At 50.1% G+C, this 27332-nt stretch overlaps 2 protein-coding genes and 1 long non-coding RNA gene across 5 annotated transcripts; 1 reads left to right on the top strand and 2 right to left on the bottom strand.

The window, feature by feature from the left end:
• Window positions 1–52: 52 nt before the first annotated feature.
• Window positions 53–5667, bottom strand: LOC148091849 (uncharacterized). Of its 2 annotated transcripts, XR_015715411.1 has the most exons (3): window positions 5649–5667; window positions 4870–5022; window positions 53–370 (listed from the first exon to the last, which is right to left on the bottom strand). It is a non-coding gene; the product is annotated as an uncharacterized LOC148091849 (long non-coding RNA). The 2 variants fall into 2 exon arrangements; XR_015715410.1 differs by lacking the exon at window positions 5649–5667 and having other exon boundaries at window positions 4870–5127.
• Window positions 4642–11968, top strand: CD72 (CD72 molecule). Its single transcript, XM_087822759.1, has 7 exons — window positions 4642–4723; window positions 4839–4946; window positions 5687–5758; window positions 6320–6400; window positions 6721–7077; window positions 10255–10400; window positions 11270–11968. Exons 1-7 carry the CDS (start codon window positions 4642–4644, stop codon window positions 11384–11386), a joined length of 963 nt encoding a protein of 320 aa, XP_087678885.1. The 3' UTR covers window positions 11387–11968.
• An 808-nt stretch (window positions 11969–12776) lies between these two features.
• TESK1 (testis associated actin remodelling kinase 1) lies at window positions 12777–17549 on the bottom strand. 2 transcript variants are annotated; one of them, XM_016223044.2, is made up of 10 exons: window positions 17160–17549; window positions 16915–17036; window positions 16737–16785; window positions 16081–16227; window positions 15690–15772; window positions 15384–15474; window positions 15042–15125; window positions 14530–14619; window positions 14283–14397; window positions 12777–13937 (listed from the first exon to the last, which is right to left on the bottom strand). In XM_016223044.2, exons 1-10 carry the CDS (start codon window positions 17376–17378, stop codon window positions 13051–13053), a joined length of 1887 nt encoding a protein of 628 aa, XP_016078530.2. In that variant the 5' UTR covers window positions 17379–17549; the 3' UTR covers window positions 12777–13050. The 2 variants fall into 2 exon arrangements, with proteins under 2 accessions (XP_016078530.2, XP_016078531.2); XM_016223045.2 differs by lacking the exons at window positions 15690–15772; window positions 16737–16785; window positions 16915–17036; window positions 17160–17549 and having other exon boundaries at window positions 16081–16724.
• Window positions 17550–27332: the final 9783 nt, after the last annotated feature.

The raw sequence follows: 27332 nt of genomic DNA, 5'->3' as shown, positions 1-27332 counted from the left end.
TAGACAGAAATTTGTTACTTGCCCAAAGTCACATGCTGTGGCCAGGGCTGGCTTCTTTTTTTTTCAGGGCTGGCTTCTTTATCCACAATAGCATGTTCCTTCCTTTATATCATGCTTCTTCTACAGTCAGGGAAACTCATCCACTGCTGCTATAATAAATTACTACAAATTTAGTGGCTTAAAAAATGTAAGTTTTTCATTTCCGAGTTCTGTTGGTCTGAAGTCTGACACAGGTCTCACTGGAATAAAGTCAAGGTGTTCGCAGGGCTTTCTGGTGGCTCTAGGGGAAAATCTGTTTCCTTGCCTTTTCCAGTTTCTTTTTCCTTTTCTTTCTTCTTTAAATCCTCACCCGAGGATATTTTTTCTGTTGCTTTTCAGAGGGAGTGGAAGGGAAAAAAAGAGAAACATTGATGTGAGAGAGACACATGGATTGGTTGCCTCCCGCACGTGCCCTGACTGGGGCTGGGGATGGAGCCTGCAACTGAGGTACGTGCCCTTGGCTGGAATTGAACCCGAGACCCTTCAGTCCTCCGGCTTATGCTCTAACCACTGAGTCAACTGGCCAGGGCACCTTTTCCAGTTTCTAGAGGCCACTTGCATTCCTGGGCTCATGGTTCCTTCCTTCACCTTCAAAGCCCGCAACTTGGATGGAGTCCTCATGTTGAATCTCTGCCCCTTCTTCCATGGTCGACTCTCTTTCTCCCCATGGTCCTGAGAGCATCTCCCTTTCAAGGACTCATGTGATTAGATTTGGGCTTACCAGGATAAAACGGGATGATCTCCCCATTGGAAGTTTCTTCACTTAACCAAATTCACCTTTTGTCAGGTGAAGTAAGATATTCACAGGTTCTGGGGATTAGAGTATGAATATTTTGGGGGGGCCATTATTCTGCCTACCATGCCCTATCCATAGATTAGGGCCTCCTGGAGCCAGTGGGTTAAGGTAATAAAGTCAGAGATAACTTGACTTTCAGGGTATTGGGAAACTTCCTTGACTTCCTGATGTTGGCTGCACTTCACCAAAGTTTATCCAGATGAGGCCCTTTAATACAGAAAATTCTTTTCGGATGCCCTCATAGCTGGGCTCCCTCCTCTTATCGCCTTAACAACCCATTCCCTATGATAAGCAGCAGAGGTCAGGAGAAGGCAAGAAATGGGCTTTGGTATTTGTCCTCTAGGATTGCAGATAATATTATGGTCCTAGAAAAGCTGGCCACTGAGTTCTTGTGTGTGTGCATGTGTGTGTATGTGTGGTTAATCCTCACCATAGGATATACACACACACACACACACACATATATATATATATATATATATATATATATATATATATTTAAATATATCTTTATTGATTTCAGAGAGAGGAAGGGAGAGGAAGAGAGAGAGATAAAAACATCAACGAGAGAGTCGTCATTGATTGGCTGCCTCCTGCATGCCCCTGACTGGGGATTGAGCCCGCAACCCCGGCATGTGCCCTGACCAGGAATCGAACCGTGATCACCTGGGTCCTAGGTCGATGCTCAACCGCTGAGCCACGCCCGGCTGTAGAATATTTTTTCCATTGATTTTTGTTTGTTTGTTTTGTTTGTTTTAGAGAGAGTAGAAGGGAGGGAGGGGGGGAGGCAGGGGGAGAGAGAGAAACATCAATGTGAGAGAAACACATAGATTGGTTGCCTCCTGCATGAGCCCCAACCAGGGCGGGGATCAAACCTTCAAGCCAGATATGTGCCCTTGACCAGGAATCGAACCTGAGACTCTTCAGTGCGCAGGCTGATGCTCTAACCATTAAGCCACACTGGCCAGGGTGGCCCCCTCAGCTCTTAAAAGCCCCAAGTGTTCTTGACATTTGGGCAGGTGAGGTGCAGCTCAGAGTCACAGGTGTTCTTTCTGGTGTCCAGTTTTGAAAGGTAATGAGTGTCAGGACTGCAGAGACCACATATGACGCACAGGGGGAAGGAGGAGGATCCTAATCTCACCCTATTCACAAAGGGCCACGAGTCAGTCTAGGATGGACGGGAATGCAGACTGTCTAAAGGAGATGTAGAACCATCACCAAGAGAGCCAAAGAGGAGAGGGATGCAGGCCGCCCTCCCTAAGACTGGGTGTGCGGTTTGGCATATCTCAGTTCCACTGGGCACCCTCCCTTCTGAAGCCTCTCCAAGGGTCACAAGTTAGGCAGCATGCCCACTGATTCTTTTTTGAGCACATACTGGAAGCTTGGTTTTGGCATTTTACCTGGCATCCAAGCCATGCTCACTTTCGTTTGGTTCTGAAAACTGGGACATTATCTACTGTTTATAGCATTCCTGCAAGTGTTCCTGTAATTGATTTATACACATGCTGCCCCCGCTCCTGGTACACCACAGACACAAGTACTTTGACTGCACCCTGCCACCGCCTGCCACCAGCTGCGCTATACGCCCACTCACTCTCACAGGCCTCTGAAGCCCCCAGGGAGTCACCAACACACTACTGTCTGTTATCTGAGGGAGGTCCTGACACGGAGCCTGGGGGAGGGGACTGGGTTGTTGGAAACTTTAATCAAGCAGGGACAGTTAACAGCTGCAGGGACACCTTAGGAAACAGTAAGCCTCAAAAGGAAATATTTGTAGAATCTGTCCCCATGACCTTTTAGGGCTTTTCTGAAAATGAGCCGTCATTCCCTGCTGTGGAGAAAAGTAACAGCTCTCACAGGCACCCTTTAGCCCACGGAATCCTCAGCGCTTAATTCTCTGGGCGGGTTTTGATGCCCACCTCACACAGACATCCCTAAGAGACCACAAAAAGCTGGGGTTGTGGGTGGTGCCTCACACTCACACACACCCATACACATACACCTGCCTCTCCCTGAGACACAGTCCTCAGGTGACAAATGTGCACTTCTTTCTCAATGGGCACTTTGTCTGGGGCAGGCTGGGTGCCACTGTTAAGCAGAGCTCTCATCACAGCGCCCCTCCACACACCACTAACCATACACTTCTGGCTGTTAGCATGGGTGAGCAACTCTTTCCCCTTCCCTTTTCCTCCCTGCAGCTGCAGGGGGGTGTTTCTGGGGGAGTTTTCTGAGGGGGCGGATGTCACCCACTAGGGGCGGGTTTTCCCCACCCCATATCTTATCTTGTCCCAACTTCTTCCCACCCCCAGAAGTAGGTCCTTCTGGGGCCACATTCTCAGTCACATCCTGGTAAAAGAGAATCAGGGAGCAGCTTTGAAGCACTGCTCATCAGCCTCCCCTCCTTCCTCCCTTGGTTTCCCTTTCCCCCACCAGCCTGGCCCTCGTCACCAATGAGGGCCTCTCAGTTCCTGGTCTTCCCCCATAGGTGCCCCTTTTTCCTCGGGGCTGGGTGTAAAGGGACAATGTTGGGACTTTTTAGAGGAAGAACTTTACTAGTAAAGTAAGAAAGAAATAAAAATCAAAACAAGAAAATGTCAAAACTGCAGCCGGTCCAGAGTCTGCACACTGAGCACCCAACCCCTGCTTCGTTTCTTTGCCTCCTGTTGTCTAAGAAGCTGCAGCCCTTCTCCATACCTATGCAATTCCTTTGTTTGTCTGCTCCCTGACCTCCCCCCACGGGTGCATGTTTGGTCAGCAGGCTTTTCCACAGGTGCACAGAGTCGGGACTGCCCTCATCCTCACGCCTGGCCGCCTCCGGTCCTAGCCCAGAGCCTCTGCTTCTGGGACTCAGCTTGCTGGATCCAGCTCAGATGCTGGGACACAGGAGATGCCATGAGTCTAGCAGGGAGCAGGATGGGACCCAGAAGGGCCTGACTGGCCACAGGTGTGATCAGTAGGCAACAAGGGTGGAAGGGGCCAGGGAAAGGCTGTGGAGTCTAGGGGTGTTATAGAGGAGAAACTGTGGTCCCAGATTCTCTGCATCCTCCAAAGGATGCAGTTCCCAGGAAGGGCTTTGGAGCAAGACTCCCTGTGTGTGGGATCCTTGGCAGCTCCATGGACCTACAGCAGGAGTGGAGCTGGGTCCACCCACCCTGAAAATCCCTAAACTGATGGAGAGATGAGCCCACAAAATCAGGGAGCCCTTTCTGGGAACCGATATCTGCTGGGAACCCTAGGGTGACAAGGAGCTAGGACTCCACACTACAACCCCCAATCTGATGGGGAGGTGAAGCCCCACCCTGCAGCAATGATTGGGGAGATCCTGTGGGGTCAGCTGGTCACAGAAGAGCTCTGACTACACAGAGAAAGCCTGAGGCCAAGGTAGCCAGGAGAGGAGCCGTGGGGCAAATCAGGGGAGAAGATCAGAGGCTGGGCATTTGGAGCTCTGTGCTGCCAAAGTGGGTCTGGGATACCTGAAGGTGGGATAGAGGGAGGCCACAGGGGCAGGCCTGAGCAGCTGTCCTGTGAGCCCCGGCCTGATCCCCATGCTCTGGACCTCAGTTTTCCCTCCCCTGCCCCTCTGGCCAGTGCTCAGGATGCCACTTGCTTCACTGAACCCAGCTGCCTGAGACTTGTTCACATCTTCCTCTTTTGTGACTAGAAGTCACAGGGCAAAGCACTAAGCCGTACAGTCACAGAGCGAACACGGAGCCTAAGAGTGTGAAGGGACAGGGGGTGAGAGAGGCAAAAGCAGCGTGGTGCCAGAGGAAGAAGGGGAGACGAGTGGGGCACAGGTGCCCAGGACCATGGCTGAGTCTGTCACCTATGCAGACCTGCGGTTTGTGAAGGCTCCCCTGAAGAAGAGACTCTCCAGCCAGTTAGGACAGGGTAAGGGTAGCTGAGGGGTTTCCTGGGTTCTGCACCCCCACCCTCCCTCGTGACCCACCCCACCCCACCGACCCCATCCCAACTCCCAGCTTGGTCCCTTTTCTCTCCTCTACAGACCCAGAGGCTGACGATGATGGGGAACTCACCTATGAGAATGTACAAGTGCCCCCAATCTCAGGGGGGGCCTCAAATTTGGCTTCTTCTGGACTAGGGGACAGAGCCGGTATGGAGAACCCGGGCGATGTATGTTTGTGCGGGCGCTGTGTCTTGAGCTGGGGAGTCCAGGGAAGGGCAATATCCTTGGGGAAAGGAGGGGTTCTCAGGAAAGACAACAACGAGCACAGGACAAACGGCAGCCAGGGGAAGCACAGGCTCCCGGGGCCAGGGTGGATCCCAGTGCGGAGACGGGGCCGGGAGGGGTCAGGGCAGCCCTGCGGGAGACGGGCTCGAGCGGAAAATAGTAAGTCAGGGCGGGGGGCAGAGAGGGCAGGGGGCAGGGCCGGGGGCAGAGAGGGCAGGGGGCAGGGCCGGGGGCAGAGAGGGCAGGGGGCAGGGCCGGGGGCAGAGAGGGCAGGGGGCAGGGCCGGGGGCAGAGAGGGCAGGGGGCAGGGCAGGGGGCAGGGCCGGGGGCAGAGAGGGCAGGGGGCAGGGCCGGGGGCAGGGCCGGGGGCAGAGAGGGCAGGGGGCAGGGCCGGGGGCATTCCTGGGAGAGGGTGTGGGGCCGGCGCAGCGCGGCCCAGCGCCAACGATAAAGGGGGGCTTAGGAGGGCGTGGGGAGGGCCCCCGGGGAAAGCTAGGGGAGACTCGGGGCGGGCAGGAGAACGCCCAGGAGCTGAGAACCTCCGGGGAGCGCTAACGGGAGGCCCGGGGTCTCGCGCGGCGGAGGGAGCGGGCGGGCGCGGCGGCACAAGGGGCACCTCCGGACCTTCCGGTTTTCTGACTGGCCTCGCTCGCGGGGCGCAGGGGTTCCGCCCGAGCCGCCGAAGGCGTCCTGGAGCTCCGTGACGTCACCCGCAGCCCGGCGGCTGCTGGGCTGTAAGTACCTCGCCCTCCCCGCCGGGAGCGCCCGGGGCACGCGCGGGGGGCGGGGCACGCGCGGGGGGCGGGGCGGGGTCCGGGGAACGCGGCCACGCCCACGGCGCGGACCCGGGGCGGCCACCACGCGCCGGGTGCGGGGCAGCGTGCTGGCGCCCGCTGGGCGGGGGTGGTGCGGGGCCCCGCGGTGTGCCCCGCGACCCCCGCCTGTGCCCTTTTCACCTCATCTTCCTGAGGAGTCCACCCAGATCCTCTCCCGCTCCCCGGTTACCACCGTCCCCTCTCACACACGCCGGCCTCCGCCTGGCCTGAGATACAGTGCCTCTCCCTACCGGGTAGCGCCCTCAGTCTCCTTACCAGTAACAATTCCCAGCCCTTATTCTGGACGCCTTCCCTGCGCTACCTGCGGAAACTCATTCCAGACAAAACCCACCTCGCCTGCACCACGACCTCTGAGGGCGGCTCTTTCCCATGAATACCACCCCCGCCCCCGCCCCGCTTTATAAACTGGTTCCTGGGGCTCACTGCCCCTCGTGCCACTGTCTCCCTAAGGCCCTTCAGCCCACTCGAAATACCTCCTTCTGGGTCTGCTCCTCACCTGCCTGCTGTTAGGGATGGCTGCCATCTCCCTGGGAGTGCGCTGTGAGTATGGCTCCCCCGCATTTCCCACTTACCGCAAACTCCCCTCCGCTCCCCAGCAGCTGCCCTTCCTCAGCAGGGGCCGGAGTTACTACCAGCACATCCTAAGCTTTTGTTTGGTTCTGGACAGGTCTGTTTTAGAGCACTGTGCCTTCCTAAATTAACCTCACTTAACCTAGTATCTCCTTAAGCTTGAGAGCTTATATTTCAGCCTGGTATGCAAAAAGTTGCAAGAAGCAGAAAAAGGATTGACACTGAAGTCACAGGGCACCAGGGAACGGCTGAAGAAGATGCCATCTAAATCTCTATTTATGGCCAAACAGATCTGCAGGTGTCTCAGCAGCTCCAGCGCACGAACAGTGTTCTGGAAGCCACTAACAGCAGCCTGAGGCAGCAGCTCCACCTAAGGACCACCCAGTTGGGGCAGAAGGAACAGGATCTGCAGGGGTCCAGGAGGGAGCTGGCCCAGAGTCAGGAAGCACTACAAATGGAACAGAGGGATTGCCAGGCTGTCAAGGAGCAGTTACAGTCCTGCCTGAACAGCTGGGAGAGCACAAAAGAGACCTTGAGAAGTGAAGAAGAACAGAGGAAGACCTCAGAGGAGCAGAGAAGGACCTTGGAGGAGAGGCTGAACCGCATGCAGGACACACTGAAGCCCTTCTTCACATGCCATTCACCAGGTATCTGCTCTGGGACAGGAGAGATGGGTCTGCTGTGAGGGATGGATTAAAGTGAGGAGACATTCGTGGCAGGGGTTCAGGGGCCTGTCTATCAGGGGGCCGTTGGGTTGTTCAGGAAAGGGGTAGTGAACTAGAGGGGTGGCTAACAAGATGTGTAGCCTTAGCCAACAAGAAGGATCAAGCTGTACACTGGATGTAGGGGGACTCACGCAACTCTAAGGCAGAACTGTGAGGGAGAGGAGGGTTGCAGGCAGCAATGCAAATCACACTGTCCAAAGCAGCAAACTTAAGTCGCATCTGGCTTGACATTGGAGTCAAGGATCCAAGAACATCGTGAGTTTGGATGTGAAATTGGTTGTTTGTATCTTTCCTAAATAGAGAGTCTATAGCTTTAATTAGTTTTCAGTACATATGAGATCCCCCCAAAGATTAAGAATTAGTGATTGATGAGGTACAGTCTGGTGGTGGGCAAGGCAGCAGAAACTCTCAAGCACAGTGAGGTGGGTTGGGTAATGTGGGATCGGGAACTGGGGTGGAGTGTTCATCCAGTTGGTATATGGGGATGAAGGAGGGGACACATCAAAGGGGAGGGTCTGTGCTAAAGCAGGCTGAGGTTCCAGGCAGGGTGCCAGGCCCAAGGGGACTACAGTGTTCATGGACTGGTTATCTGTGGTCAAGGTTAGGCTCAATCTAGCTTAGGGGACATCTGGATACTCCCCCAGGGCCTAAGACAGTGAGATTATATGCATTTACCCTGAGCCCTCATTTTATTTTTACCTTCTTATTCTCTATGACCCTCACTTCCATGCCAGTGCTGCCACCCACTGCCACAGCTGTGCCCTAGAGCTCAGTATCCCAAACTGCTCTTCCGCTGAGAGGACAGTTTCAGACCTCCACTCTGACTACTATGGCCCCTGCTCCAGGCCTTCCCCACACTTCTTCAACTTCATTGAGTTCTCTACCCTGCTGACTCCCCTGTCTCCTCCTTTTAGGCAGCTGTCACCTGTCCTCACTTCTTTCCACCCATCTTGCATTCCAGGGTCCATCACCTCCCTCCCTCCCTCCCTCCCTCCCTCCCTCCCTCCCTCCCTCCCTCCCTCCCTCCTTTGGTCAGCTGTCCTACTGGTGCACCTGACTGGCAATATTTCAACTCTGGATGAACTCCAATGTCCACCTTGACCATGCCTGCACCCAGGTGTGACAAATTGTGCAACCATTCTGCTTGGTGCCACTGAAACTCTAGTTTCAACCTCAGCTAGGGACTCAGTGCTGCCTGGCAACTTTGCAGTGGCTGCCTTGCTCTCCGAAATAATTCCTTACCCTACTACCCTCTGTCTCGCTTTCAGCAGATGCCCTATTCTGGCAGAGAGGAATTCCTTCCATTTTCCACCACCAAGTCTACATACCCACTTACGGTTTTGCCCACCCCCATCTCTTGCAAAGATAGCAGCAACAGCTTGTTGGACATTTTTCTTTTTCTTTTCTTTTTTAATATGTCTTTATTGATTTCAGAAGGAGGAGAGGAGAGGGAGAGAGAGAGAGAGAGAAATATCAATGACCATAGAGTCATTGATCAGCTGCCTCCTGCACGCCTCCTGCTGGGGATTGAGCTGCAACCCCAGGCATGTGCCCTGACCAGGAATTGAACCACGATCTCCTGGATCCTAGGTTGATGCTGAACTGCTGAGCCAAGCCCAGCTGGGCTGGACATTTTTCTTAAACATCCCTCCCCGAAAACCCCATTCCACTCTTTATATTGCAGCCAGGGTAATCCTTTAAAAACAAAAATCTGGTCCCTGGCCAGGTAGCTCAGCTGGTTAGAGCATCGTCGTCTGAATATGCCAAGGTTGCTGGTTCAGTCTCTGGTCAGGGCACATACAAGAAGCAACCAATGAATGCATAAATAAGTGGAGCAACAAATCAATGTTTCTATTTCTCTCCCTCTCTCAAATAAATAAATAAATAAATAAATAAATAAATAAATAAAAACAAAAATCTGGTCATATCCCAGTGAAGAACATTCTAGTTAGTTAATCAAAAGTTGTTGAATATATACTGTATGTCCAGCACTGTGCCCAGGCACTTTTGCCACTGAACAAAATTCCTATATGTAAAACCCTACATTGACTTTTTCTTCCATGTAATATAAAAATAAAAAACCTTTAACGTGCCCTTCAAGACCCCTGCCTACCTTTCAGCATGCCACTTCTCCCCTCACCCTCTTCTATTTGGCCACACGAACTTTTAAAAAATCCTCACCCGAGGATATGTTTCTAGTGATTTTTGGGGAGAGAGGAAGGGAGAGAGTCAGGAGACATCAGTGTGAGAGAAACATTGGTCAGTTGCCTCCCGTATGTGCCCTGACTAGGGATCAAACCCATAACCTAAGTATGTGCCCTGACCCAGAATTGAACCTGCAACCTTTTGGTGCACGGGACGATGCTCCAATCAACTGAGCCACCAGGCCAGGGCCACACTAACTTCTTTTTATTCCTTTAAATTACTGATTTAAGAGGTGCAGTCTGGTGTTGGGGCAAGGATAGTAACTCAAACAACGGAGAGAGGTGGATTGGGATCAGGAGCACAGATTGAGGTGTGGGATGTTAAAGAAAGAGGGATGTTTATTTCTCATGGATGGTCAGGAAAAGAGGAACAGAGAAGAGACAAATTTTGAGGTGGAGGGAAGGGAAATGGAGAGAATTCACATCAAGGGTCTGACAATTTCAGTGAAATAGGAACCAAGGTTGTCTGCTTGTGGAAGAGTGGAGAGAGGGAAGGAGGTGGGTAGCAGGTTGAGGAGTGTGGGGTAGGGAGCTAATGAGATGAATGAGAGTCCTATTAAACACTTATGGGGGCCCAGGTGAGGTTAGTAAAAATGGGGGTGGGGGTGGACTTTAATTGTTCAGAAATTGGGAATAGTGCCACCAGCCCTATTAAAATAAACCTCCCAGATTGTTAAGGAGTGAAGTTATTGACTATTAAAGGCTCTTACTAAGTATACTCAGGCTTGGCATTTCCAGAAAGATTGCAAAGATCAAGAGCTAGAAGTCAATGAAGGAGCTGAGATTAGACCCAGGGGAACATTGTTAGCAACTAGATTGTTGAGCAGTCACTTTCATTCCAAGTGTTGAGATCTCCCTTCTGAGTCTGGGCCGTGCTCTTCACACTGTTTTTTAGACACCTGCTGTCCCGTGGGATGGATACTGAAGGAGAGGAATTGCTTTTACATCTCACTTACTAAGAGAAGTTGGGAGGACAGCGTAAGCTATTGTAATACTCTGTCCTCCAGCCTGGCCACAACCAATAGCCGTTATTTTTATTCAGTAAGTATACCTTTATTCAGACTGTCATGGGTACTGTTAGGTAAAGGGACATATGTCATCAAGTCAGGAATGATGGTGCACACATGCCATGCATGCAGTGGTGTCCATTCCTTTTCTTTTTTTTAAAAAAAAAAATCTTTATTTTTAATTTAATTTAATTTGATTTTTTTTTTTTTTTTTTTTTACAGAGAGAGAGGAAGGGAGAGGGGAAAAGGGGGAGAGGGAGAGAGAAATATCAATGTGAGGAACATCGATCAGTAACCGTGATCAAACCCACAACCTGGGTATGTGCCCTGACTGGGAATCAAACAGAGACTGGTGCACAGGACGAAGCTCCAACCAACTGAGCCACACTGGTCAGGGCTGCATTCCTTTTCTATGCAGCTCCTCAGCACAATGCTCCAGGCAGCTCCAAGGATTAGAGTTGGCATGAGAGTTGACTTCTGAACCATCTTTACTTTTACCTGTTTCTCATTTCAGCTTTCTGGTCAGCATTCTGGGCTGCTTAACAGATTGACTGTTGTGACCCCTCAGGCAGAGAGGCCAGACCTGGTGAGCTAGATCATAGGGATTGTTTCCTTGTGACCATAGCAGCCCACAAGGACTCCCCTTCAAAGGCTGACAAGTTCTTACCCAGCTGGGAAACGAACTGAAGGATGAGCCTGGAGCACTCAGAGGATGCAGGGATAGGTCAACAATGAGCTGTGCCATGCACCAAAGATGGGCGCAGTCCTCTTGTCAAAGCTCCTGCGTCTCCCTACTATTTACTTTCTTCCACCAGCCCAGGTCCCCTTTTTTACACCCTCCCCCCATTCCACTATTTCTCATCACTCTCCACACACCTCTGGTATCTCTGAATCTCCCCTCAGAGTTACGATGGCATCTTACATAAGGTGTTGGAACAGGTAGATCCATCTGGTCCATATTGGGTTGAATGGAGGATGAGGAACCTGCAGGGGACTGGTGGTGGAAGAGGCTCTGGGTAAGTTTGCTAGGATTTTGGGGAATCTTCAACTCCATAATCCCTTCATAAAGACATAGTAATGAGATTTCCCTTCAGGTCCTGCTCCCAAACCTTTCACAGATCAATACTGTAATTGCCTACTTCTCCATTTCCTCTATTAATCTCTTTAGGGTATTCTTATTCTCTATTCTATCTCCAGTACCTAGCAATGCCTGGTACGTGCTTTTATTTTTACCAATTACTAGGTTGGGCCTATGTCATCTTCCCCTCAGAAGCTTGGGCTTTACAGCTGGTGAAGAACCCTGGCATTCTAATTCCTGTCCCTTGAAAAGGCCACCCAAACCGAGGTTGTACTTTCTCAGTCAGGGCCACCTAGGGCACTAGAGTTGCCCCAGGGAAGTATGGGAGCAGGAGGGTAACTTTGAGGATCAACTCCAGGGACCCTGAAACAGAATGGTCACCTTCTATGTTCCCTAAATGGAGTTTCCATCTTTAAAATCTTGGCTGACTTTTCCTTCCCCTGGTCCTAAAGCCTCTTTGGGTTGGAGTCCAGATATCTGTTCCTGAACCATACCCAAACGTGGCCTTAGGTAGGTAGGGTGAGCTAGGACTTGGGCTAGGTTTTATGCAGGGCAAAGGGAGAGGAAGGAGGGGAAGGGAGAGGGCCAGAGCCTATCCCAGCTCTATTTCATCACTCTTTAGGTATTCTTCACAAAAGCAGAAATGTACCAGCCTACAAAGAAGTTGGATATCCCAGATAGAGTGTACTACTTCTCTTCCCTGCATCTGTGAGATAGAAGCTTTTAGGTACCCAGATAAGCACTGAGCTGAGTAAGTGTGAGGGATGGGACTGAGGCATGGGAGCCTGGAGGGACAGGGACTCAGAGCAGGGGTCCAGCTGCTGTGGGGGAAGGGACTTGTTCCTGGGAGTGAGTCACATCCACAGCCTCCAGGAGCTTGGTATACTTATGTAAGGGAATGTTGCACAGGCAGAGGGGCAGGGAAGGCCTGGAACTGAAGGGAGGCTGGTGATGTGACTGTCCAGGGAGCTGGGGAGGAGATGGGATAAGCTGGATGAGGGTTCTTAGTGACAGTGAACTGTGGAGCTCATTGATATTTTACTCTTCCAGATCCTCATGCCAACAAGAGCCTGTGCCCCTCATCCCTAACCCGCAGCCACAGTTCCTATGATTATCTCCTTCCAGCATTCCCTCCGTCTGCCTGGAAGGTGCCTGGCCAAGGGCTGATCTATGCCCAACACTTCCAGGCAGCCTGCTGCCTGCTTGAAGTCCTGTCCCAGACACTGGACTATTCCTGGGAAAAGGGTGCAGAAATCTCTAGAAGAGACTTTGGCCTCCCCAAGAACCTCCCATAGTGGAATGGGAGAGCTGAGGGGAGGAGGGCGCATGGGCTGAGCGGATGGGGCAGCCCGGAGCCAGCCAGGCAGTTTTATTGAAATATTTTTAAATAATTTGCACGTGTTAGTCTCATGTGTCAGCAATGCTGTGTGGTCCCCACGGGAGAGCAAGCCCAGGGGTTGGATAGGAAATGTTCTTTCCCTCGAGTCCATGCTGAGGTTCCCCTATTCAGATAGAGGAGCTGGTCGGCCCATCTGGGGATGGCACTGTCCAGCATGTGCGCTGTCCTCACAGGGCATCCTGAAGGCCAAAGTTGGAGGCTCCACTGCTAAGAACGTGCCCCGGGCAGCTGAAGGCTGGGTGTGGGTGGCTTGGCATGGTGCCCTCGGTGGCAGAGGAGACTGCCTGCCTCACAGTTCAGGTTGCGGTAGCGGGCAACAGCTGGTGTGGGGCGGGGGCACATAGACAAGAAGCCAAAGCTGAATGGGCCCAGGCAGCAACCGGGGCAAGGCAGCCCCTCATCAGACTCCCGAGGAGCTGAAGGGGGCGGCGAGGGTTCTGTCCGTTCCAGGGCTGCCGCCCGGGGAAGGCTATGCTGGGCCCGGTTCCAGGGCTCCCTGGCCCAGCCCTGTGGAGAGTTCACCACCACAGATGGGGGGTTGTTGTTAAGGGAAGGTCCTGATCCAGGGGACCAGGGTTGGGAGGCTGATGAACAAGTGCTGATGAAGTTGTCCGTGGCCACAGCCAGGGGCAGCTGGGGAGCTGGTCCTGGGGGTTCTGGCTCAGGGCTACTGCCCTCACACTCCATTCTCTCATCAGCCGAGGGGCCCACAGAGGGGGGGCCAGGACCTGGCAGTACTGTCTCCATGCGTCGGGGGAGCTCAGGGGATGATGGTAATGAGCGGCAGCGACGGGCAGGTGTCCCAGGCTGGAGTAGGGTCTCTGGAGTGGTCACCAAGGGCAGCCAGATAGAGGGCAGTGGTGATGGTGGTACAAGGGGCAGGGGGGTGACTGGCTTGCTGGGTGTGTCCAGGAGCTTGATCTTGCCACCCCTGAGGTCTTCCCGTAGTGAGAAGGGGTTGACTCGAGTCAGATTGTCCCCCCAGTTGGGGGGTGATTCTGGTGATGGGGGCAGGAAGAGGTCTGACCGGCTTCGGGAGAGCCGGGGGTCTGGCCTGGGAAGCGTGGCAGAGGGACTCCCTCTTGGAACGGACCCTGTTGACAGAGGAGTCTGTGATCACTGTTTTCAGCACTGAAAGCTTCTTGAGGGTCTCATTATTCACCAGGAGACTGGTGGCACTAGAGCTAAGAAAAGGGAGTCTGACGGTGCTTTGCAAAGGGGAAGATGTCACCTCCAGCCACTTTTTACCTTTTTCCTTCTTTCCTTCTTTAAGGCTCTAGAATTAGAAAACTATCTTCTTTGAGGTATCCTTTCACCCCTGCCCCCATCCCCAGCCTTCTCAACTGATAAATACACTTAGTCTCCCCTAGATAATTCCCTGAGTTCTAAGGTGGAGAGAGGCAAAGGCCTCCAGTTGGGTCAAGGTCATGCTCACTTACCCTGACTATGAGTCAGGGGAGCCCTGGTGAGGGGGGCTGGCTCAGGCAGTTGCTCCAGGATCCATTCCAGGTGCTGGGTGATTTCGGTGAAGGGAGCACGAGCGCTAGGTTCCATCTGATGGGTAGAGACAGGAGACAGAGTCAGCTTCACTCAGTGCTCCAAAAACAGGTCCCTGAGTTCTCCTCCCATCACCTGGGATAGGACAGCCTTATCAGGGGTGGAGGGCAGGGAGGGTGAGGCACTTACACTGCAGCAATGGATGGCCAGGAGCAGGAAAGGCAGTGGGCAGTCATCTCCTACCAGGGTCCGGAAAGCAGGCACATCCAGGCCAAAGTCCTGCGGGGACAGAAAGGAAGAGCCTCCAAGTCAGCTTTCCTTGTGTTCTCCTTCTGCCCCAAATCAGGGCCTCAAGCTCTCAGGTTCCAGGGAACTCTTCTTGGTTATAAGTTGCCCAACCTGGAGTTCCTCCTTTTTTTTTTTAAATCCTCACGTCACCCAAGGATATTTTTTCCATTGCTTTGCAGAGAGAGTGGAAGGGAGAGAGAAAGAGAGAGAGATAGACATTGATGTGAAAGAGACACATCAATTGGTTGGCTCCTGCACGCGCCCCTACTGGGGATTGAACCTATAACAGAGGTACATGCCCTTGGCTGGAATCAAACCTGGGACCCTTCAGTCCACAGGCCGAGGCTCTAACCACTGAGCCAAACTGGCTAGGGCTGGAGTTCCTCCTTTTCAAACCTGGAGATATCATTCACCTCAGTACGGGGTAGGTAGTCAGGGTCCGCAGGTACTCGTGCGATAAGCTCACAGAGGACAATCCCAAAGGCAAAGACATCGGCCTGGGGGTAGGAGATAATGTCAGGGGGAGGAATTGACAGTTTCCATGTCAGAATTTTGTTAGAATGTGCCAGAATTCACGGGGGAGTTTTGACAGTTTCCATGTGTTGGAGGGGAGCCTGTGAGGGGCAAGGGGGAGGGCTGTCTTGGGGGCCTCCTAAATATCTGGTGGGGTTGTTGAGAAATTTGGGATAGGGACTCATAAGAGTATCTCAAGGGTCTCTGGAAGACCTTGGGGATCTGAAGGGTTGATGTCTTACCTTCTCATCATATAGCTCACCCCGCAACACTTCTGGAGCCATCCAGTATGGGGAACCCACCACAGCCAATGGCTCCTTCCTTTCCCCTTCCCTGCAGGGCAGGGGCAGGGGCAGGGGCAGGGGCAGGGGCAGGGGCAGGGGCAGGGGAAGGGGCAGAGTGGTCAGAAACATCCCATTTAGATACCCTCCCCAAATAAACGGGGATGAGGTCAACCCCCTCCCCACTGCAGGGGAAACATCCCTGGGGGGCTTCATTTAGATAAGGGTCTTCTGGGAGGTTTGGGGGAACAGGGGCATTCAGCTCACCTATACACAGGAATCTTTTCAGCCAGCCCGAAGTCACCCACAACAGCTGTAAAGCTTCGGTCTTCCCGACGGATCAGACAGTTCTGATATATACATATAGCATCCCCACACACTTATCACCTTCTGCTCTTTGATCTCCCAATTTATAACTCAAAGCTCTGTCACTTCAGAATAACCCCAGTCTTCTCCCGGTTCTCCAGTATACCCCAATCTTGCAACACCATCCATCACTCTAAACACAGTATGGTACTCAGCCCCTCAGAACACACCCCCTGACCCCAGTCCCCCTATGCTTTGCTACTCTAACATACTAACATATTACCCACATTCTAACATTCACAACCCAATAGTCTAATACCCCTTCATGCCTCTACCTATCTGGCCAGCCTACCTTGGATGTGAGGTCTCGGTGGAATACACCTTTGGCATGCAGGTATCGCAGGCCATGGGCGATGTCCAGAGCCAGGCGGAGCCTGACAGGCCAGGAGAGGGGTTCAGGAGAGCTGAGCAGCTGTTCCAAGGTTCCCCCATTCATATACTGGGGCATAGTGGGAGGAGAAGGGGAATGGATGTCAAGGTTTCAGTTTGTACTCTGGTCCCCCACTTATAAGCCAGGGGAAACTCAGGATGATCACAAAGGTGAGAAGGGTGGGCCTATGCTCTAGGGTTCCAAATTCATATTCTAGGGCTGTCCTATCCAATACACGTGCAACTATTTAAAATTAAATTAGTAAGTTTAAATAAAATTAAAGATTCAGTTTCTCAGTCAGACTAGCCACATTTCCGTGCTCCCTAGCCACATGTGGCTAGTGGCTACAGTTTTACACAGAACAGATAATAGAACATTTTCATCACTGCAGAAAGTTCTTTTGGACAGCACTGTTCCAGAGGATATAGAGGATGAGAACAGCTGAGGCCTTTTGTGGTTTGCCCAAAGGGAAGTTTAGGGAAGACGGCCTCTCACTATTCCTCTGTAGAAGCACCAGGCTGTTGACTCTTTCTCCCTTTGGTGGTGGTGGGGGTCCCCCTTTCCTGGCCCATTCTCACCTCTGTAAGAGCGTGCAGCTGCCCCTGGTGCACACAGACCCCCATGAACCTGGAAGAGGGGAAGGAAGGTAGGAGAGTAGGCTGTAAGGGACTTGGCCCCTCCGCAGTTTCTACTTTTCCAGCGGGATCTTTCCCCTTATCCCAGCAAGCTTTCCAGCAAGCGGCTGGGGCCGCTCACCTTAGGATGTTGGGGTGCTGGAGCCGGTTCATCAGCTGCACCTCCCGTAGCGTGTTTCCCCGGTTACTGGGGAGCCTGTTCATTTTCAGCACCATGACTTGCCCTGACTGTCGGTGCCGAACCTGGGGGTGTCAGGGGCCGGCGAGTCCCGGGCAGGTCGGAAGGGTCGCCCGCGTCCGGCCCCCTAGCTCCAGCCTCGCGTCTAAGGCTTGGTCCCGCCCCTCTGCCCTCTCTGCCAGACCTACCTTGTAGACCTCGGAGAAGAAGCCGGCCCCGATCTTCTCGGCGCAGTGGAAATCGTCCACGCGCGCCAGGCTGGACACGGCGCTGCGGAGAGCCCGGTAGGAGGAGGGGCGGCCCCGGCCCGGGCCTCCGCCCGCGCCCCCCGGCCCCGGGGGCCCCTCCCCCGGCGCCTCTCCGGGCCCGGGCCCAGGGCCCCGCAGTGGGGGCCGTTCCCCGGCCATGGCCGGGCCCCCAGCCCAGGCCCGCCTCACATGGCAGGGTCCCCCGGGCCCGGGCAAGCCGCACTTGCCATGGGAGCGGGCCCAGCCGTATCCGGGGCGCCGGGACTCCTGCTCCCGCCTTGGAGAATGGAAGATCCGCCGAAGATCCTGGACCCGCCCCCGCCGCGCCGGCTTGCTGGGCCCGGGTGGACGCCGCTCCGCTCGGCTCTGCGCTAGGCCTGGGCCTCGGCCGGGCGGTGGCAGTGGCGCTCCCGGGCGCCGGCGGGCAGGCGGGCTCCCCGCGGGCTGAGGCGGGCGGGCGGCGGCGGCTGCTCGGCTTCACCGCTGGGGCTCAGGCTCCGCGGCCTGCCGGGGGCGGGGCTGAGCCTTGCCTCTGCTTAACTCCTTGGAGCCCGGCCCCCAGGCGGCGGCCACGCCCCCTCAGGTGGGCACCCCCAGCTGTTGGCAGTGACGCCCTAGGAGAGTGGGTCTGGGGCATCAGGGTCAAGTAAATAAATTCAGGCCCGAGCTGAAGAACTGAAGGGAGTTAAGGGCTGATTGTGCTGACTGTGCAGGTCAAATGCCTTTTAGCTGCCCAGGGAGCCCTTTCTCCCCTCCCACCCTCAGGTCACTGTCAGTTGAGGGCCGAGCTCGGGAAGCCGCCTGATTCCTGGGCTCCATGGACGAGCAGGGCAGAATATGAGCCCCCACATGGCCGACCAAAATCTAAGACAGCCCAGCAACCTGCCCATCTTCCTGGCCTCCTCCCTGGCGCACCCTGCCCATTCCCTGCGTCTCCACCCTACACCTTAAGCCTCTGGACTCCCTGAAACTTTCTCCCTTCTCGGGCGGCAGTGAAGGCCCAGGACTGTAGTGAGGCCTTGTCCAGCCCATCCCTAGTGTGGCCCTAACTCCTCCTCACTCCATCCCACTTCCCTCGAATAAAGTTCAAATTCCAGAGCCTCCGCCTAGTGACACACAGCCTGGACCTTCTTACTATTTCGTCCAAATGACCCCTTTTCTCAAAAGAGATGTCTCCACCAGTAGGGAAGCCCCTCCTTCCGCGAGATCCTACCCCTTGGCCAAACTCCGCCCCTCAAGGGGCCCTTCCCCTCGAAGGCCCCTCTCTTCCTCAGCGACTCCTCCCCTTCAGAGGGACCTTAGTATCACTCTGCTAACGCCAGAGTGTACCAGAAGCTCTCAGTGCGACATCCCTCCCAAGCAGTGAGGCCCCACCTGTCAGAGTGACTCCACGGGTCATTGTGACCCCTCCTCTCAACGTGACTCCTCCCCTCAAGTGTGGCCCAGCCCTAATCCGTGTGACCCCTCTCAGCAGGTTCCGTCTCCCTCACGCAGGAATCCCCTCTGCTCCCTCAGGTCGGAGGAGGAGCTGCTGCTGGCGTCTAACCCGGCGCGAAGCCCTTGATGCGCACGCACCATTTCTGGACCCTGTGCCCTCGCCGCTTCCGGTTCTTCTCTGGCTCCTTCGGCGAAGTAGCCAATCACGGCCAGGGACGGGAGACGCGGCTCGATACCGGCGGCGGCTCCCCGGCCAGCAGCGGCGGGCGTCGGGAACGCCGCCTAGCGGTGGGTCGGAGGCCGGCGGGACTGGAGGCTTCGGGCCTCGGGAGTGAGAGAGATTGTGACAGGGCTTGCAAGAGCGCGGCTGAGTTCTCTTGAAAAATTCTAAAGTCCTCTTTCTATTTTTGTGGTAAGCTGAAAAGAAGATTAGAGATCTGTCCCATGCTTAGGAGAGTTAGGGCCAAGTACTCTTTTTGCCAAGGGCTAATGAGAAAAGAATAACTAAAGGAAGTTTTAAATTATAAAAGCGTCGGGAGAAGGCCAAATGCTGCCTGGGAGAGGGAAGGTTTTACGCAAGTTTGGAGGGAAGAACAGGAGACATTCACAGTCCTTCCAGAGCCAGTGGAGACAGGCCAGTCTGGAGAAACCTGTGCCTGGACCCTGTGCATCATATCCTTCCAGAGACAATTTGGTTTCAGCAAAACAAGCTCATTTATCTACAACTATTTAATTTGCAAATTTGCTTTCTATAGTAGTATGAGGTCTATAAATACTAGGAATTTATGCCTCATTTTGTTTACATAATATCATAATAGATACTTTGACACATATATGACCCTTTATTCAAGTTTGATAATTACTACAGTTGATAGTAATTCCAAGCAGAGGAGCCAGGTTCCTGTTTAAGAAAGACTACTGTAAAAAAAAAAAAAAGAAAAAGAAAGAAAGACTAGTGTGGTGGCTGTGTGGAGGCAGGGAGTCTGGTTGGGAAGGAGGCCCTGACTGATTCAGTCGGGGGAGGATGAGGGATACTAGGGAAGGAGAGGGGGAAACACTCAAGCAGTATGGGAAAGTTTACTGATTGAGTAATATTCAAAGTCAGTGTTGTGGGGAGAAAGAGCATCAGCCAGGATAATTTTTGAGTTTCTAGCTTAGATGATGGGAAGATGTAAGCTGAGATAAAGAATCCAGGGCGAGGACAGTTTGAGGGGAGGAAGGTAAATGATTGCCATAGACAAAGCGGTGATGGCAAAACTGTGAAGGTGGATGCCATCATCCAGGTGGGGTATATAGAGGGAGAAACAGGCTGGCAATGGAATCCTGGGGAGAACCAACATTAAAGGGCGATGGAGGAAGGAGACTGAGAAGAAACAAGCTGAAAGACAGGAAGAGAATTTAGAGTGTCTGGTGCCATGGAATCCCAGGAACGGAGAGTTAGGAAAAATGGAATATGAACAGCATTAAATAGTGAAGAGGGATCTGCTAAGATAAATTTTAAATGTGTCTCGAGTTAGGCTATTAGAAGATCCTTTTGTTGTTTTTCAAACTTTTTATGATAGAAAATGTCAAACATTTGAAAACAACAACAGAGAGAATAGAACTGTGGACCCTTATTTATCTTGGGCGAGTAGGATCGTTTTGTTGGAAACGCGTGCCTCAGTTGTACTGTTGCCATCAGTGACCAGCTTCATGTACCTTCTGTGCTGGTGATTCTCTAATGACCGACTCACGGCCAATTTTGTTTTATTTATACCCCTGCTCACCCCCCCCCACAGTTATTTGGTGCATATTTCTGACATATCATTTCATCAATAAATATTTCAGTGTGCCATCTCTAAAAGATAAGGATTCTTCTTTAAAACAAAATCACGGTACCATTGTCACACCTAAAAAAGCTAATAGTTTCTTAATGTCATCAAGCATCTAGTTATTCACATTTCCCCCATTGTTTCATATTTAGTTTTAAAAAATTGTTTATATGAATCAAAATATTAGTAAGGACCATACTTTGCCGCTAATAGTATGACTTTAAAAAACCTTTAAGTCTGTTCTCCATCTTTCCCCCCTTATTTATTTTTTAAGAAACCAGGTCATTTATTCTGGAGAGTTTCTCAAAGTCTGAGTTTTGCTGAGCTGCTTCTGGTGTAATTTAGTGTGTTCCTCACCTCTGTATTTCTGGTAATTTGTTAGTTAGAGACAATCAGATTTAGATTGAATTATTTTGGTAAAACTAATTCATAGTTTTTTTTTGTGATGTTAGTAACTAATAATGATCATTGTCTAGACCAGTGTTGCTCAAACTTGGCACGATTGACCTTTTGGGCTGGGTAATTCTTTATTGTAGAGAGCTGTCCTATGCATTGTAGGATGTTTAGCAGCATCTCTGGCCTCCACCCACTGTATGCCAGTAGCAACTCCCCCAATTGTGACAACCAAAAATGTCTCTAGACAATTGCCAATTGTCCCCCCTGGGGATGAGGGTGGGGGGACAAAATGGCCCTGATTGAGAACCACTGATCTAGGTTCATTAATATAGTAGTTAGAACATAATATTCTCATTCCGTCCTTCCTTGTTAGATAGAATAAATACCCCTACAAAGGGAAACCTTTTCACATTAACTATTTATTCTCTAGAGCTATATTTTGTGTAAAAAAAGCAAGAAAAATGCTTGTTTCCTTTTTATTTTATCAGCTTTTAAAGTAATGAGTTGGTTACCTAAGCATCCTCTGAAAGAAATCAGTGAAGTTTTTTTTTATTACTATTATGAACCCATAATTTAACACATACAGTATATGATGTGTCTCAATCATTGGCAGTTTTTAAACATTTTGATGCTTAAATTATCCTATTTTGGCCAGTGGCAACTTATTTAGTTGGCATCTGAGAGTTCTTTTGATATGACCATTAAGATTCCTTGCTCTTTGATATGATAAAATCTTCCAGGCTCATTTTGTGCATTCCTAGACTAGAGCTGGTATCAGCTATTTTTTCCAATTATTCATGGTTCCTTTTCATTGGAAATGGTATTTAGAGACCACAATCTGGGTACTAGAGATATAGTTTATTTAACCTTAGGAAGAGCAGTTAACTGAATATATAGTCAATTACCTGTTCTTCACAAAACAGTCCCATCCACCATCTCTTTATTATAAAAAATTTCAAACATGCAAAAAGTTGAAGGAATGCACAACAAACACCTATATACTCTCATCTAGGTTCAACAGTTGTTTATATTTTGTGGTGTTTGTTCTCTCCCTCTCTCCTGTGGTATGGTATGATAGGATATCATATCATACAATTTTTTAAATCCTCACCCAAGGATACATTTTTATTGGCCAGGGCTCATATAATTTTTATTGCACCATTTGAAAATAAGTTTCAGGCATTGTGACACTTCATTAGCATTATCTGCTAAGGTCATTTTCTATGTAACCGTTAGTACCGTTTTCACATCTTGGTTTACTTTCTTCATTTAGTTTTATTGGCTCTGTCTTCTTAGGCCTCTTGCTGATTCTTCATCTTCCTGGTCTCTAAACAGTGGTGTGTCGGGAGCTCCATCATTGCACTTCTCTGTCTCTCTACACATGTGCACGGTGGGTCATTCCATTACCCCAAGGCTTTAAATACTATTTATATTCCAATGACTACCATTTTTTCTCTCTTGACCCAATCTATCCTCTGAACTCTAGACTCCTATATTCAATTGCTTACTCATCACCTTCAGTTGGGTATCCAATTGGCTTTTCAAAGCTGATGAACACAAAACAGAACTCTTGAATCTTGCCCCTCTGCCCAGCTTTTCTATAAGGCTTCCCCATCTCAATAAATCCAATCTATTAGATGCTCAGGCAAGATGATTCCTTATCCTGCTCCTCTCTCTCTTTTTATCCCATATCCAGCCCATCAGCAAATTGTGTATGCTCTACGTTTGAAATCTATCCATAACCTAACCACTTTAGACATTTCCACTCCTTCTAACCCAGTCTAAGCCACCACTGTCTCTTGCCTGGATTGTTGCAAAAGCCTCCTTTCTGGTCTCCCTGCTTACACCTTTGTCTCCCTAAAGCCTATTCTCTACACAGCTGCCAAATATTCCTTGTAATGTACAAGTCAGATAATTTTATCTCTCTGATTTAAACCTGTCATCTCAGAATCAAATCCAAAATTTTTCCTATAGTTTCATTTCTTTCTTTCTAATATTTATGCCTTTAATTTCTATTCCCTTGCTTAAGACCTTCAATGTAATGTTGAGTGAAATAGTGAAGTAGACCCTCATATCTTGTTCCTGATCTTTAAAATGATGCTTTTAATGTTTCACTACTAAGTTGCATGTTTACTGTAGTATTTTTGTAGCTACCTATACCAATTAGCTGTTATCAGAAAAGTGCCATGTAAGTAACCATATCAAAACTCAGTGGCATAAAACAACAATTATTTATTCTCATAAATCTGTGGGTTGACTGGGGTCAGCGTTCTAAACTGGGATTGGCTAGAGGGTTTTGCTTGCTCCATTTGTTTCTCACTTCCCTGGGGACCAGCAGGACAGCTTGGGCATATTCTTTAATGGTGACGGAAGCAGGGCAAGAAGATAAGCACAGTTTTGCAACTGCTTTTCATGTGTTTAGATCACACCATGTCTGTCAACATTCCGGTGGCCAAAGAAAGTCACAGGGCCAAGCCCAAAGCACCCTCTGTCTTTAGAGGTGGTGGTAGAAAGGGAGAAAAGATTTCTAAGCAATGGCCCTTTACATTAATTTTCTAATGTTAAACTGACTTTGCAGTTTTAGAATAAACCCAATTTGCTTTGTTCTTTCCCCCTCTCCCTTTCCTTATTTTTCCTTACTCAGGTTATTTTTTCCATTGCTTTTCAGAGAGTGGAAGGGGGGGAGAGAGACATCTCTCGCATCATCTCTTTCATGTAGTTTCTCTCACATCGATTGGTTGCCTCCCACACATGCCCTGACGGGGGCTGGGACTGAGCCTGCATCTGAGGCAGGTGCCCTCGGCTGGCATCGAATTCAAGACCCTTCAGTCCTCCGGGCCGGCGCTCTAACTACTGAGCCAAACCGGCCAGGGCTCCTTTTTCTTTTAACATTAGATTTTGGTTGCTTTTTTTGGGGGGTATTTTACAATTTTATTTTTTATCAGCTTTATACTGAGATATAATTCACATCCCATATAATTCACCCATTTAAAGCATACAATTCAATGGTTTTTATTATGTGCAACTACCACCACAATCAGCTCTAGAAATCTTTAGTCACCCCAAGGAGAAACCTCATGTGCTTAGCAGTTACTCCCTATGTCCACCCCTCACCCCAAACGCCCTTACCCCAGCCCTAGGCAACCATTAATTCACCTGACTATATAGATTTGCCTCTTTTGGACATTTTATATGTGGACTCATTCAATATATGATCTCTTGGATCTTGCTTCTTTTACTTAACATAATGTTTTCAAGGTTCATTCATGTTATAGTATGAATCACTGTGTGGACCGTGAGAAAGAAAGATGCCTACGAAGAAGGGCTGGTGGCTAACTGGGCTCAAATTTTAAAGCAGAGCCTAGCAGCCATTTCTAAATGGGGGCCCCTCTCACAAAGTGCACTTCAGGGAGAAGCCTGCACTGAACTGCCTGCCTCCCACGCTGAAGTGCCTGCCTACACGGTGTTCCTGCCATCTGAGCCAGCCCTTAGAAAGGAGATACTGGAACTGTATTTCAACCAATAGGACTGAGGCCTTCCCCATCCAATTGGCGCTGTGCAGCTATATCCCCATCAACGTCTTTACTGAGCAATCAGAGTGGCTCCTTTATGACTAATCAGAACAGTGCCTTTGGCCCAATCAAACTTGGAACAAGGATGTCAGGCCAGCATAGCTCAGCGGTTGAGCATAGACCTATGAACTAGGAGGTCACAGTTGGATTCCCGGTCAGGGCACGTGCCCAGGTTGCGGGCTCCATCTCCAGTAGGGGGCGTGCAGGAGGCAGCCAGTCAATGGCTCTCATCATTGATGTTTCTCTCTTTCTCCCTCCCCCTTCCTCTCTCTGAAGTCAATAAAATATATATTAAAAACAAATTTCGAGCAAGGATTTGGAGCCCTCATTTGCATGAGGATGAACCAACTGGGGATCAGGAGTGGGGACTTCTCTCTCTATGTCAGCTCCTCTGTGGCTCACTTCCTTTTTCAGTCTTCAAGACAGAAGACGGCATTTCCCCAGCTGGAGCTGAAGCACCTAAGACATCTTGGCAGATCAGAGAGGCGCGGGGCAGGGCAGGGCAGGGCAGGGCAGGGCAGGGCAGAGTGGAACGGAGGAGGCAGAGCAGGCGGGCCGGCAGGGCAGCAGGGCAGCGCTGCTCCACAGCCCTGCGGCTTCGTCACTGAGCTGTCACACTACTGAGCTGTTCTTACAGCTGTGCTGTAACCACAGTGTTCAGAGCTGTTTGCACTGAATAAAGTTTCCTTTTTCACCAGACCCCAAACTGGGCATTCCTGTTGGCATTGAATTGGCACCAACAAGCTTTGGTTGAAAAGTACTTTATTCTTTTTATGGCTGAATCATGTTTCATTGTATGAAATACCGCGGTTATTTATCTATGCGTCAGTTGAAGGTCAATTGGGTTGTTCCCACTTTCTGGCTGTTATGAGCGATGCTCCTCTGAACAATCATATACAAGTTTTTGTGTGGACACATGTTTTGTCTCAAGACCTCTTTGCTTTGTTTTGTTTTATTTCTCTGTGCCTCCTTTACTACCTTCTTTTGGTTTAAATAAATATTTTTAGCATACTGTTCTAACTTTCCTGTTTTTGGTTTTTTTTTTAATTACGTTTTAGTTAATTCCTTAGTGGTTCTCTAGGGGTTAGAATCTGGTAAAATTGTTGAAAAGCAAACACAGCGACCTATATCATACAACTATGTATGTATATCATACATAGTTGATTTGCTTCAGTAGATCCTCTGGAGAACACCTATCTTGTCATAATGCTGAAGCAGAAGTCCTCCTATGTGTCATCGAACTGGCAATGCTGGTTAGAAAGAAAGCTCTTGACATTTGAATATATTTTTCACGAAGTGAGCAGTCTTACAGTATTCTGATTAGTTCTCATTGTTTTTCAGTGGTTTCTCGGTTTTATAGTTAAGCAGGTAAAAGTTTTCTTAACATTTATGATTATTATTTTTGTTTCATGAACTGTCTAGACCATCTAGAATAATGTTGAATGTAAAGGTGATAGTCTTTTATAAGACTGTCTAACATGAAGGACTATCAACTCTACATGGTGGCATCCATCTTAGCCAAAGAAATCCACAGTGCTTTTTTCTGCTAAGCCAGGACCCTATTCCAGAAACCTCACAGAAACACTCCTATAAGTGACTACGGTTAATTGGATTTGGTTCAGTGAGTGAGATCTGTTTGCCAACCCTGGCTCTGGCTTTTCTCTTTGATGTAGCTTGATAGTGGCTATTCATTTTATTTTTTAAAATATGCTTTTATTGATTTGAGAGAGAGAGTAAGGGAGGAGAGAGAGAGAAATATCGTCATGAGAGGGAAACATGGATCATTTGCTTCCTGCATGCACCCCAACTGGGATTGACCGGGAACCATGAGCATGTGCCCTGACCTGGAATTGAACCGGCGACCTTTCGGTGCACGGGCACTCAACCACTTAGCCACACTGGCCAGGGTGTGGCTGTTCATTTTAAATATTCTTTGTCATGTTTCTATTCCTGGTTTACTAAAAATCCTTAGTTTAGCTTTCCATAAGGTTTCACGATGCCTGCTAAAGTTTCATCATCACATCCACAGAACTTCTAGAGGCAAGAAGGACATCAATCCTTCTTGTCCATCTCTTTCTTTTTAATTTGTTGTGCATCTTTTTTAAGAGCAAAGAAACTCTTCCTAGGACCTTCCCTCATCCCAGACTTCCTCTCATATTGCCAGAATGCCACAGGCTCATGTTAGCCTATCATTGGCAAGAGGTATGGGGCCACTATGATGGGCTTAGACTAATCAAGACTCACTCCTAGGGCTGACTCCAAGCTTCCCTGAAGTTGCTGGCTGCTTGGTAGAACAAAATTAAGGTTCCATCAAGAAAAATGAACATGGGAGTAGGGAATAGGTAGGGGGTGTACAACCAACAGTGTCTGTTACAGAATCCAAACGTCCAGGTTGTTAACCTTGACACACTACTGCTATTCTGGGCTCTCCCCTCAGCTCCTATCCTCACTTTAAGACTGATTTTCAACCAGTATGCAGTGGCACACTAGTGTGCTGCAAGAATTTTTGAAACATGCAATACTTCACTATTTATTCAGGGGCACTGACCTCTTTTCCCTGAGATTGTCAAAAAAATGACAAAAGCCAACACAATAGCTGTCCAGTGTGAATGAATCAAAATTATACTTTTTTTTGGTCAGACCAGCAAAAATATATTTTTTGATGTGTCACAGAATTTTAGTAATTAATTTATGTGTGTTATGAGATGAAAAAGGTTGAAAATCGCTGCTATATTTCCTTAACTGTGAGTCAAGTCCCCTACAACTCTAGCTCTAGGCTGTCCTTGGCAGAGCAGTGGGGAACATAAAATGTATTCCTTGGGACCCAGCACTCTTGTGCAAGTCCTGAGAAGTAAGGGATGTGTGCTAGGTCAGGCCAGGCACTGTCACAGTCTGGG

This window comes from Miniopterus natalensis, chromosome 12 (assembly GCF_054644295.1).
Source record: "Miniopterus natalensis isolate mMinNat1 chromosome 12, mMinNat1.hap1, whole genome shotgun sequence".
Classification (NCBI taxonomy): domain Eukaryota; kingdom Metazoa; phylum Chordata; class Mammalia; order Chiroptera; family Miniopteridae; genus Miniopterus; species Miniopterus natalensis.
The sequence above is the reverse complement of the archived record's forward strand: the minus strand, read 5'-3'. Positions and strand labels throughout refer to the sequence as shown.